The sequence below is a fragment of the Homalodisca vitripennis genome, chromosome 1 (genome assembly GCF_021130785.1).
Source record: "Homalodisca vitripennis isolate AUS2020 chromosome 1, UT_GWSS_2.1, whole genome shotgun sequence".
Classification (NCBI taxonomy): domain Eukaryota; kingdom Metazoa; phylum Arthropoda; class Insecta; order Hemiptera; family Cicadellidae; genus Homalodisca; species Homalodisca vitripennis.
The window spans coordinates 228618854-228632562 of NC_060207.1; the positions used below are offsets into that span (position 1 = coordinate 228618854).

General features: G+C 33.3%; 1 protein-coding gene across 7 annotated transcripts in view; it reads right to left on the bottom strand.

The window, feature by feature from the left end:
- Positions 1 to 13709, bottom strand: part of LOC124353127 (receptor expression-enhancing protein 1-like) — a 47750-nt gene that overhangs the window by 30499 nt on the left and 3542 nt on the right. For all 7 annotated transcript variants that reach the window (XR_006921569.1, XR_006921568.1, XM_046802973.1 and 4 more), the window contains exons 2-5: positions 8528 to 8600; positions 7145 to 7224; positions 4165 to 4285; positions 547 to 660 (exon numbers count right to left, since the gene is read on the bottom strand). Coding sequence is in view for 5 of the 7 variants with exons in the window: in XM_046802973.1 (XP_046658929.1) it covers positions 547 to 660; positions 4165 to 4285; positions 7145 to 7224; positions 8528 to 8600 (388 nt within the window). In the remaining 2 variants the exon portion in view is untranslated. The remainder of the gene's footprint in view (positions 1 to 546; positions 661 to 4164; positions 4286 to 7144; positions 7225 to 8527; positions 8601 to 13709) is intronic.

A 13709-nucleotide genomic window follows, 5' to 3' on the forward strand; every position in this document is an offset into this window, starting at 1 on the left:
TACAGATTAGTATTTTAGTAGTTACCTTATTATAATTGTATTTATAATTATTAAAGGGTTATTAATTAAGTGATCTAGAGACCAACAAGAAAAATATATTTCAGTATTGATGCTAGTAGCCTACTTTCATTTTAAAACAAAATTAAGATAATGATTTTTTGAAATTTTCTTAGCAATATTGTTTTAAATCTATTTTTTCTGTCAACTAGCTAGTTTAACGTTGATATCATTTTTGTTCAAGCTATAGACCAAATTGTAATAAACGTTTTAGGTCATTTACAGTGGTCTACACGTTTATTCCCCGTGAAAGAAGTGACTTTTCAAGCAATAAAATGATAAGTTGTATAAATTTTAAACAGAACATTAAGGAAGAAAATAACAGCACGACGAATTATGTTTACAACACTCAAAATAAACTTCTACGAAACAGAAACGTAAACCAATCATTACAAAGGGCGAAGAAGGTTTCAAAGCAAACACCTACATTTCTACTACACTAGTGTGGTGGCCACTGGAAAAAAAAAAACTATAACCAACAAAACTGACCTTTATGGCAGTCTGCATGATCATACTCGTAGCGTAGGTCACACCCTTGGACCCCAGATGTAGCATGGTGTGATATCCCTGTTCCTTGGCTTTGCTGATATACTCATCGATCTCCTGTCACACATGAGTTGATACACATTAGAAGAGGGAATTGTACAAGTTAGGGAGGACATCATTTGAAATTTCTGTTTCATATAAAATTACGTGTATGATGATCATAAGACTAGAGAATGAGTCAAGTCGAATACTTCTACTGTAGAGTTGAGCTGTGCGACATCAGCAACTGTACATCATGTCATCATCAAGTTGTGTACAATAAACATTCACTACTCTGTTATCTGTTTTAGAAAATTACAATCAGATAGATCTTTAATCTCACCCATATTGTGTCTTATGTAATGGTCGTAAATTTGCATAAACATGTTTTTTTTAATATTTCAGTGATCTTATTTTTTAATCGTAACAACCCTGTTTGTGACGAGGCACACTTTTATAGTTCGTTCTACATTCAATGTGCAGTACGGAGCGGCCATACGCCACGTTATCCAAACGACAGTTCCCATGGTACTAACTGTCCTGCAGATATTGACTCCTTGGGCCACGCTCTGTAAACCCACTGGATTAAATATGTTATTTTGGTGATATTACATTTTTTCCATGTCAAAACTTATTTCTGATGTGTAGACAACAAATTTTCAAGGAGCAGGTTTCTTGTTCCAGGTATAGGCTACTTACATGTTACAATTTATATTACTTTTCGGTTAAATGAAATCACTGTGATAAATTTTAAGTATTAGCATAGTTATTACTAAAACAATATTAATCTTAGACTACAAATTTATTTATTTACGTAAATTAATAATGGCAGTTTATAGGTTACTTATACACAGCATACACGTTGAAATACATTTTTCAGTTATGTAAAAGATATAAATTTAAAGTAGTTATTAATACAAAAATAATATTAAACTACAAAAGTACTTACTCTTATTAAAAATCACGCTCATTTCTACAGTTTATTTTCTCTTTGTATTATTTTATGTTATACTGTATTTATATTTCAAGTTACTATGTTGATTATCTCGCTTGATTTACGTCACTCTCTGAGTTTGTTTACAAGCCCATCTTATCCTAGCCATCTATTATTGTTGTATTTAGGTTGAGAAATTCTAACACATAAATATAAGCCATGCCAGCTCAGATAAGATAAAGATTCTTTCCTGTCCTGCCTTTAACCTGTTCAGAACAATGACATCTTACAATGTAAATTTAAATGTACTCAGAGTGAATTGGCAAATAAACTGTATAACATATTTGTACCTATATTTAATTGCACATGCAAAAGCTAGAATCTTTTTACTGTCACTGCAATAAAAATCATCTCTTAAATACTATCATAAGAAAATCGTACTATTTCAATGTTCCAGTATTTAGATATCGAATCGATGTAAATTAATTTACATATTGTTTCATAGTAAATTGTAAGTTCCTTTCATTTAATTTTATAAACTTTTTATAGTAATACAAACATCACAGATAATTAAAACACTTTCGAACATGAGCTAAGGTACAAAAGGTAGGTAGGGTACAGTAAAATCTATTTAAGCGCCTTCGCACGCGTCATGAGGACAGTTGATGCAACTCGCATGACAGTAGGCATGAAGGTAGTAACATGAGTACGTCCCATTATACATGTACTGCACGGTGAATGTGGAACTGACTATAGTACCGGAGCATAAAATTTAAATGTTTCCAAAAACGCCACAGAGCTTTTCCAAAGTAACTCCATGCACATATCATTGTTTTGTAACTCGTAACCAAAGTATTTATAATTTTTTGGGTATATTTATATTAAGTAAAATATCTTAAATTATGCAACAACAAAAAATAAAAAGTTAGGAACATTAAAAAAAAAAAAAAACACAATCTTACCATTTGAACTCATTATTCAAGTTTGAATATTTTGGGGCCAAATAATTCTTCTATATTTGTAAGCCAATGGTAAATATCAGGTCCATAACCCCTCCTCATGTGCAAAGTGGCCAGAAATTAAGTCCAACACAGAAACATACAAAAAAACACTTTTTTCTATAGACTTTGGAAAAATCATCATTATTCTAACACAATAATGATGATTTTTCCAAAGTCTAATTAAGAATTAATTACAACTGACTGTGAACAGTTGAAATACCATAGAAAAAGTTGACACAACACACCTTTATGGATAAATTAACCACCCTTTTCATTACTTTTAATTTTAAATTTCTTAATTTTACACATAACATAGATACAGTGTGAAGTGTTGATTCAACGCAAATGTTGAGTTTAGATCTATTTTACCAGTCCTCAATGCAGCGTCTGAAATCTGACAATGTGACATACTTGACGCGTGAAATCTGTTAAGAGATCCAAAAGAAATCTGCGATGAAGGCGTTCAAAGCGATCTCTGCATCGTTTTGACAGAGACACCTAGATCATGAAAAAGCTTTCTGGTTTCCCAGCAGTCACCAAGTGTAATCTACATAAAGAAGTGTTTTTTTGCCTCATCAAGTGCACAATTGAGTGCACCATGATGTTTTAGATGCAATCCCAAAGCACCCAGGAGCAACCGAGTTTCCTACGCACAACATAGCTATCTAAGCTTTCACCTCTCATCTAGATTCACTGGGAAGCTGCTGGAAAACCAGACAGAGCTCTTTTGTGGTCGAAGGGTCTCTGGTGTCAAAACAAAGCAGAGTTCGTTTCAAACTTTTTCGGATCTCATCAGACAGACGTGGACTAGGATTCCAGGAGTAAAGGCTGTTGAAATGTCAGATTTCAGATGCTGCAATAAGCAAAAGTCAAAAGAGAGCTAAATTTCATAATTGTTTCAGTGTTTGACCCATGTTCAGATATGAAGTCTGCTTAAATTCATTAAATATTAATTTTGTTACATTAATTCTTATAGCCACATACCCAGTCATCTACTCAATAAATATGTGAACTAAAAACCAAATTTGTCAATAAATCTTTAACTAATATTCAAACAAAATTTAATGTCGGCTCCTCCTCTTTCTGGAATAAAATTAAAAAGCAAGAAATGGAAAAGTCATGACCTATTATTTTTGTTCTTTCTCTTAGAACGAGAAGCTCAGAAATTGCACATAGTCCTATAAGGACTTTTGTACTGCTTCCAGAGTGACAGGATATTCTTGATGGGTACGGTTGTGAGTAGGGCCCGCCTCCTGTTGGGACCCACGAGGAAGAATTTAGACCACTAATTTCAATCATGTCTCCTCGGAAGGGGGTGTCACACCCTTATGTCTAGTCTAGGAAGAACCTTTGACTCTTAGGGAACGAACCTCATCAACTCCAACAGTCATCTCCCGCAGTAGACTAGACCTTTTGAATTACCTTTGCACCCAGGATCTCAACATTTGCATTTAGTGACGTGCAGCTCATGGACATCCATAAGGTTGCCCACATTTAAAAGCACATAGGTTTTTGCTGTACCCAGTGTGGGTTCAACTGGAAGGTATAAAACAGCCAGAAGTTAACCCTCCTGGGACGATGACTTGTTCTTACTCAAGAAATTTACTTAAGTTATTTTTTCAATAGCTGAACAAAACCGTTACGTACCTGCTCTCTCTTGATGAGCGCTGGATGTACGAAATTGCGGTAGAGTATACTGGAGCCCTTGGTTGCTGGAGACAGCAACCAAAATACCAACACCACCTTGATTTCATAGTAGAACGGGAACCTGCACATGTCCATAGCCAATTAAAAATTAAGCATTTAAAAATACCTTGAAGTTGTTTTTGTACATTCTTTTGGTTAATTTTAAATAGGTGTCATAGGTTGTAGACCCCAAACAATTAAAGATTAAAAAAACCAGCTGTAAGTCTGTAATTTTTTAAACCATTTGTAGTTTGGGTTGATCACCATCTTCAAACGTTATTACTGTGAAACAAGGGTTATACAGTTAGGAATTTTTATAAAGTAAATAAAAACTTTAGCAAAAGGAATAGAATTTACTTATATACATAGGCTAGAATGTATGTCATTAGAAGTACATATTATTTCTTATACATTATATAGTAATGTCATACAAATTGTAACATAGTTTCGTAAAATTAAGGTCGGATACATTCCTTCTCTCTTCCTTCCTTCTTTTAGTGATTATATAAACTCATACTGTCATCGAGATAAGAAGTTACACATGGCATTGATGGTCTCGTATCTGTTCCTAAATAAAATTTTGGCTTCTATAACACATTTGTAGATTAATTTTTAAAATATGAAGTTATTTTTGAACATCCTGGAATAATTAAAACACAAGTCCTTTATATAGTCATCCACATCTCTTGTCTTGGTTCTCTTCCTTACTTCATGGTTTATAAATATGGAACTAACAAGATGGACACTGAACAAACAAGATAGACACAGAACAAACAAGATTGACACATTTTATGGAGTACATAATTGTAATTTGTCTCAAGGATATTTTTAGCATTTTTTTATAAGTAGGATGGAAAAATCTGGCAAATGATATACAGTCAGTCAGAAGCTTTACTCGATATCCTAATAACATTATAAATGCCCAAAGTGCCTTTGTTTGTTTATTTTTATTTCATACGTAAACTATTCAACAGGTTGTACTGAAATTTTACTTGGACATTCTTTAGGTCTCTGGTTAACATATATGCCTATTCTTATTTCAGAAATCCCTCCGTGCTACACTACATTGGTCTTTTAATTAGCACAAATACTCATCTTCGTCTCTAATTAATTTAACCACTATTTTCAATTTGTTTACGTTTATAGTGTGTAAATTCTGGAAGGAGTATCTATTAGTTTTCATGCCGTTTTTAGATATAATCGATTAGGTAAATACTCATCTACCTTAGAAAATGTCCTAAAATATAAGATGATCAGAATTTGACTCCAAAGACTCCCTTTTAAGCAACTACTGGAAGAACCATGCAAAATAAAGGTTCGCTGGATTGTTCTTTTGAAATAACGTACCAATTCCAGTTTGAAATGTTCTAAAATATTAAAAGATATTTTTCAGTTGTTTATATATAAACAAACAAGTAAATAGTGTCATTGTTAATGTAATTTTACTGTACATTTTTAGTAATATTAAGAATTAGATATAAAAGACAAAGTTACTAACTTTTACTATAGATTTAAAGACTGTTATAAAATTCATATTAGTTCTTGTTCAACAGAAGTATACTTCTCAGAGCTGTGTATACCTGTATATATTTTCTTGATCAGGAAAAAGGCAAAATCAACTATGGAACAAAAAATACTAAGGCTGGAGTAAACTACAATGGCTATAAATATACGCTTTTAACATATTTACTTGATCGTGGCAACAAGGCAAACTCGACATTGGCGTCGGAAATATAATTCACTAGAACCAGCAGCGCTCATACACGTGCAAAGCCTAAGAAATCGTGTGCGAAGAGGTGAGTAACTGTTAGTCATAGTATAATTTTAACACGGATTCTCTGTAATATGGCAGATTACCAGCAAAACTTAAACATTCCTATTATACAGTAACAACCTGGTCAGTATAACCTTCAGCGCAAGTCTCATACGTGGCTTGTCAAGTCAAAGACGGCCTTCATCTGTCGCTCGTCGAGTAACGGGTCGTAAGAATATTGTCTGTGATTTTTTAGCTGACTCGGGATACCGTGTAAGGACCACAGACGACCCTGAGCTGTTACCGCCTGTTGTTGGTAAAGTCATAAAACATCAAAGGCTGTGGATTGTGATGGCGTGAGTCTGCACTGTTCACACAGTCTGCCAGTTACTGAGCAATGTACAATCGTTGGTCAAGGTTAGTTTTGTAATCGAGTGTGGTTTTGTTCTACAGTGGTTTTTTAAAATTATTATTAGTGTAGAACTGCTTTGAAAATTGAATGGACCAGTGAAGATACAACAGAGGTTTTGGATTTCAGAACAGAAATCCATAATTTGGAATCCAATATACAGTTTCACAAATTTCTTCTTCAAGTACCACATAATGTTTTCTCTACTAATGAAAACACAGTACGTTGCAGCACAAGCAATTAATTGAGTTAGTCTTATAACATGACTTTAATCCTAGCTAGATGAAGCACCAGCTCATAGTGTAGAATCGTTTGGAGGTAAAGTGGAAGAGAGGACTTTTTAGCCTCTATAAATAAAGAAATTTTTCATTTTATTTCAGCTCGTACTGAATCACACTTCTATCCACGACCCGTCTGTGTCCCTAGATTTTCACATGCCACCCTAAATTGTGATACCAGCCAATTCGCAAAATCAGCAACAAACTAACCATCCGTCAATAAATCAAGGTCGTGGAAACTTAAGACTTTAATGTAGTCTCTGAGTGAGTAATGCATTTAATTGTGAAACCATTTGTATTAATAGGTTCTAAACATTTACATTTAGTAATACAAGTTTACTCCAATCTGATACAAGTGTAACAATACCAGAAAAAGCTGTAGTTTGAAAAGGCACACACAAACAATTGACTATTTTTGTACTGTAAGCAAGACATTATGTTATTTTTACCCTCCATGACACAAAACACTATATTTAGGTTTAGACTAAAATAACTACTGACCAGAAACTTAGGAATACATCTGTAAAAGTCTCTGCACATGTAAAAAGTGCAAATACGATCCAGTACATCATCCATTTCACCTGGAACAACAACAAAATTGTCAACAGGTGGCAGGAAGAGATAGTTTATACACTAGCCTCTATGTAAGCTTTGATCGCAAGCCAAACAACAAAGAAAAACCAATAGTTGTTAGGGCAGTAGTCTGATAAGCCTGACAAGCTAGTACTTTCCAAGTTCCAAGAAATCTTTTGTACTATTTATGATATCCATTTTATTTTATTTATTTATAAACAATCAAGATATATTGTTATCATACTAAATATATAACTGGAGACTACTTCTTATATAATAATAATAAAGATTAATATTTATTTTCCAAACATGCTATATTCATGTCTTATAGGCAGTAATGGATTTTTAATTTGTTTCAGCTTGAACTATCCTGCCCAGTAATCCTTACCATTCTTTGTTTAAAGTTTGTTATTGACAATGGAAGGTTTGAAAGGATAACAGAATTTCGGACATTTACCATCGTTATATTTACAAACAGTATAACACCTTTTGTAACACTAATGTTATAACTTTTGTAACATGTAACGATGGCAAATGTCCGAAATCCTGTTACCCTTTCAATCCTTACCAGCTTACATGTCCATACAGAACCACAAAATCTAGAGCTGTTTACAGGACTAGTACATTATTTTAAATTAAACTTGTCTTAATTTTTGTTACCTTCATTATAATAAGGTACCAAAGAAGTAACAAAATGAATACTCTAAAATTCCTCGGTATGTTCCTCCTGTCCCTCACATCAATAACAAATAAAAACAAAAACTATTTACCAAACAACCTAATAAATAATTATTTTTATCTCTATATTAAGACACATGCTATTTATTGCAAATCACTATAATGTTACATGACACCTAGGCTATTAAAATAGTTTTTTGTACTACAATAAATATAGCATTAATAAAATAAGAAAGCATCTCACCTCCTTAACTTGAAAAAAAATTAAAAGCTTAAACAAAGAAGTAGTACAAAAGTATCAAACAATATTAGATTATTTAACCATACAAAATATTTATTAAAAGTAAATAAAAGTCAAACAATCCACAGTTATTTGCAGAAATGTGTTAGATCAAAACTCAAACCAAATTTAAGGAGTTTATATAATTATGCTGCTTAATACAGTATTAAAAAAACATTAAGAGTTAATTGTAACAATAGGACTTGATATTACAAAGGGATATTATTGAGATACTGATAAGCTCTTATCTATTGACACATCTGTGCACTAAAGAAGTTCTAAAAGTGCAAATAAGTACACAAATAGAATTATAATTATTACTGGTAGTAAGGACATTAAATCATTGTACTTACATATTCTTTGACATTTTTCGTTCTAACAGCTTTGTAGGATGCGTAGGCGGGGTAGAGTGTTCCAAACAGCAGTCTGAAAATCGAATAGAAAAATCCCATTTTAACAAGCACTGACCACAAACTACGGTATCGGCCGAGGACTGAGAAGCATCTCCTCCTCCACGACACACTAGCCTATAAAGTTATGAAGCCACAGCCGTCCAGTGTTCCGTTCACTGCCAATGACATGGTTGCTATGAAATTAGCAGAATTGCATAATTGACTCCTCAACTTACAAGGCACCGAGTCGACCTTGGACCACCGAGCCGAGGAGATCCTAACCCGCATCTCAATGTCAACCCAGCTTTCTTCCCACATGTTACACTTTTATATAACATCCCTTCCGCGCTTCTACTTTTTATTGCAGGATACAATTTCATTCAATAACAATAACAGGAAAATTTTTAACGGTATAATTTTCATACATCAAATCCTCCTCAACTTGCTCTGAAATTTGACTCAATAGAAATTAATTGCTTGTATATTGAGGACTGAGGATAAAATAATAGTATTTTTTAATAAAGTATCAAAACTATACCCCTGTCTAAACCACAGGGAGAAAACAATTGAAATTATGTTCTAAAATTATATTCTGAATTAAATGTTCCATCAGTAAGCTTTATACATTTTACATGTACTACTGTATGTTGATAACGACTTAAGTAAGTTGTGATATTTATATTATCTAAACTAATTGCACTGTTGTCCATCATAATTTTAGCACCATATGATATGAAACCCATATTTTTCGTCAAAGATTAGGGAAAATATCCCCATCTTAAACATATGACTAATACCTGTCACCTTATACAAGAAAAGCTCTAACACCATTTGAATGTGTATTAATTATAGTTATTTCATGAAAATAGACATTTTCCATCATTTTAAAATGAAAAATAATTATGTCAAATGTAGGGAGTTTAACACTTCGATGTGGTTTACACCATAAGAAAAACCACCAGTCTTCAGAGAGAAAATGTTAACTAGCCGGTTTAATCCCCAAAGGGTTAAATAACCAAAAGGATGTAACTGACAAATTTATTGTTTTATTATAATTTAAGAAATTAAGAGCTTTTAGGGTTAACATTAATTAATGCTTTAAAGTTAGTGTGCATGGAGTTTGACACACAACATGGATGTTGTGATTCCTGACTTAGGCGTGTCACAACGCTCCGGTATGATTCGTTTATTTTAACCTAGATTGTAGTTATGTGGTAGGTTAGTTATCCACCTGAGGAAGAGATCAGATTGCAGATCTAAAAAAGTTAAAAATGTGTTACTGATTTTTTTGTATCACTGAACAATAGCAAATGTCCGGGAAAAGCTTCTGTTTTCTTTAAGAGCTTTTAATTTTGTCCCTTTTGATTTTAGTTCTTACAGTACCAATCATTCAGATATAAGCAAAACTACTGAATAATAATTATATAGACAAATTTAGTTTAAATTCACAATTTACTAGATTGGTTTATAACTTTCAAAGAAAATGTTTTTACTGGAAAGACTACACATATACAGTAAGATGACACAGTCAAATTTTTTAAAATGGTAGATTTGGACACAAAGAGCAATGGTGGAGGAGGGTGTGGTGTAGGGGAATGTAAAAGGCGTTTTGTAACCTGAACAGCAGTAAAATGACGACAATGAGAAAAGAACATGAACTCATGTTGAATTTCGTGACTCATGATAAAGGCTGAATTCATAATTCATTGACTCATTTTGATAATGATGTCAAAACCTGAACTATATAAATACGAAATAATTCAATTGTATAGGGAACAGCTTAAGTTTACGTTCTGATATCCTCCTCAACCAATTCTGACAATCTGTGCTACGACTATCATCCGGATCTTAATCCAATTGAAATAATTTACAGAATAAAAATCTAATGTAGAAAAAAACCCAATAGGGTTCTTTTTGGGATCGAAAGGAAGTTATGAACCTAGTTTCAAATCTCTAGAACCTTTCTATCGAGAGTTACCATATACAGACAGACAGACAGATGGACTGCCCTTGGATTAGGCACAGGTAAAACCGGGAATCCTCCACAACAGTTGCAATAGTTTCAGTTGCCGCCAGACAACAGTTGCTAAGAACCGTAGCGCCACAAATGCTCCATAAAGCGACGGTTCACAACTATAGGGAAGAAGCAGTTCTTAGCAGCAGTAAAATTACATAATTTCTTAAAGTCGCAAAACTTGTTCAATTGCAGGAATCGTTTACAAAGATAGTTCTGTTTTCAAACTGCTCCACAAAAAGCTAAAGTGAAACTGAAAGTACTCTGTAGTACTCGACAGTTCTAAAAGCCGGTTACAGTGGTTGGTACATTTGTTGCTAGTACCACTATAAGTAAGCCTTAATAAAGAAAGTACTAAAAAGCAGGTAAATTACCAATTACAACATGTACTGTAATTTTAACAGGGTACATCACTTAAAATGATAGTGTCTCCCCTCTACCACGAGGAAACGAATTCACCCGTCTGCCGTGTCAGTTGAGGGAGTATGAGTTGCCATCGTTAGCAGTATTCAGTTCTCTCCTATCTTGATTCGAGTCTGTTTGTTTAACATCCAAGTTAATAATTAAACACCGCCGTAAAAAATAATGGTAAGTAAACAAAAAAGAAAATTTGCTTATAATGAAGATCTTAAAAAGGAGTATACTGTATTGTTGGCTTCAAAAACTAACAAAACCATTGATGCTTTTTTTTAAACAAGTTTCCAGTTCTGAGGAGTTTTATGGGCCTCCTGGAATCTGGAGTCATGTTTGTCTGAAGAGGTCCAAAGAAAGTTGGAGACGAATAAGCTCAAAACGAACCCTTACATCGTTTCGACATCAGACACACCTATAAATAGGTGAAGCAGCAGTCTCATTGTCTCATCAGATGCACAACTGTCTGGAGCTAAATTCAACATTCAAACTGAATTGAATACTTTATACCATAGCTATGTTAGATTCAAGATCAAATATTCTTTATTCATACAAGTATATATACAGAATTGTGCCACATGTGTTTTTCATTCTATCCAGCATAATTTAAAATTTAAATCATCTGATTGCCAATTAAAGTTGATTTGTAAATTGCACAATTTGAAGTTTTCAAGTGTTCAAACCAAGACGTAAGCAATTGCTGTTAATGTGACTGCACCATTTATTTATTTTAGATTGAGGGATTGCAAAACTAGAAGGTCGCTTTGTTATAATTATTGCCAATGACTCTAGTGATGTAAATGGTAAAACAGAGCAAAATTTTTGACTGATCTCGTTGTTGTTTCACTGGAGAAAAACAAACTGCTGGATAAGTTAGTTTCATATTGTGCAGATAATACTATATAAATTTTGGGAGTGTTCAAAGAAAGGGGTAAACTAATGTTTTTTACATAGTAGTTTTGATATTGCTGACAAATTTTCTTCGATAAAATAAAACCAAAGGAATATTGAGCTTAACTGGTAAATTGTGGAAAAGTCATGTGAATACATAAATTCAGTATTGTGACCATAATCAATATTGATCAGTTATTTGATGAAGCGGTTTTAGAAAATAATGTATTAAAGAGAATCGAGCAAGAAATGAATGATAAGAAAGAAATGCTTAAGAAAGAAAACAGGAATGAAGATTTTGTAAAATTGTCAGGTGTCGCGTGTGGGTTGAAGTGAACAAAATGTTGCAATAGTCCGAATCTTTTTGTAAAAATTTCGAAAAAGTGCTTGAGTTTGCTCTTTGACTCCAGTACATCTGATCCAGTGGAAAGAATTTCTTTACTCATGAAACATGTGTGGATGACGGGCAGAAATAGATTATTTTAAAGTTGACAAGGTTCAGGATTATCCCTTCTATTAAAGTTAACTGTAAACTTTCCTGTTCTGATTTTTATCATAAAATAAAGGATAACAAAAGGTCTTTCTAAAAAATGTATTAACCTCAGAAAAATATTATTGGCTCACTGCTTAAAATACTTCATGTTCTTATCCTTACAAGTTTAAGTAGTTGAACGATGAAATTCTTTTACGAAGACTCTTTGCGCAACTACATCTTTTCTTCTAATTCCATTTTCTTTTCATACAAATCAAGCAATTATCACACAAGACTAAATACGAGAGGAAAATTGCTTTTAGAACAAGTAAAACTCTTCAATTAAATTTCAGCTTTAAAATTATTTTGGTGGACTCCTCGACCCTTCTTTGCTGGGGACTTAGACCTACTCAACATCTCTACTACGGTTATGAATTATGGCAGCCCTACCATTGAGGTTTATTTATATTGATCTCACGAAATTTCTTCAATGTTGTATCATGAACAACTTAATATACATGTAAAAAGTGACTAGCAAACGTGTCAGCCAACACAGCTAATAAACTGTTATCAACCTTATCTCTCCAACCCTAAAAACAATTACAATAAAATTGCACCATCCATCATACCCCCGCTACTGTGTACCCAGAAACATTTTTGTCTATGACCACATATTCCAAAGAATATAAGCTACGTTCTCAACAATTAACAACATTCTTTATTTCATCTTCATATACAACACAGCACTATAACAGTAATAACTTAGTTTCATCTGCTCTGTTGCAAGTTACTTGTGACGGAACATGAATCACATAGGCCTAGATACTTGCCCACGCTATGTGACAGTTGTTTCTGATAAAGGAATTCAATGTGACAAATGCAGACATTGGTTATATTTCAAATGTATCAAAATGAGTTATTCTGCTTACAAACAGCACTCCAACGATCTTTCCTTAAAATGGAATTGCAACAGAACTGATTGTCTAAAAATTGTGCCTGTTCTTATTTCTACCACAAGTGTCTTAGAAGAAACACTGAAGAAAATAGACACACTAGCTAGCTACCAAAGCTGATCCATATTTAACAGAGATCACCAACTTGAAGGACAGCTTTCACAAGCTCCAGAAGACCTTCTGAATTTGAACCACTTCTTAAGGTGGAGAATGTTGTTAAATCCTTATTGGAAAATGCTCAAAAATGCAATGATTGACAATGTGAATTTGGAGTTAGCCGATCGTACGTTAAGGCAGTCCAACATCAATATTTTCAACATCCTGGACAGTACTTGTCTGCAAGTCTCAGTTAAAAAGACTTGGATCTTATTAAGGAAATTAAGAATGTCTTCTCCTCAGACT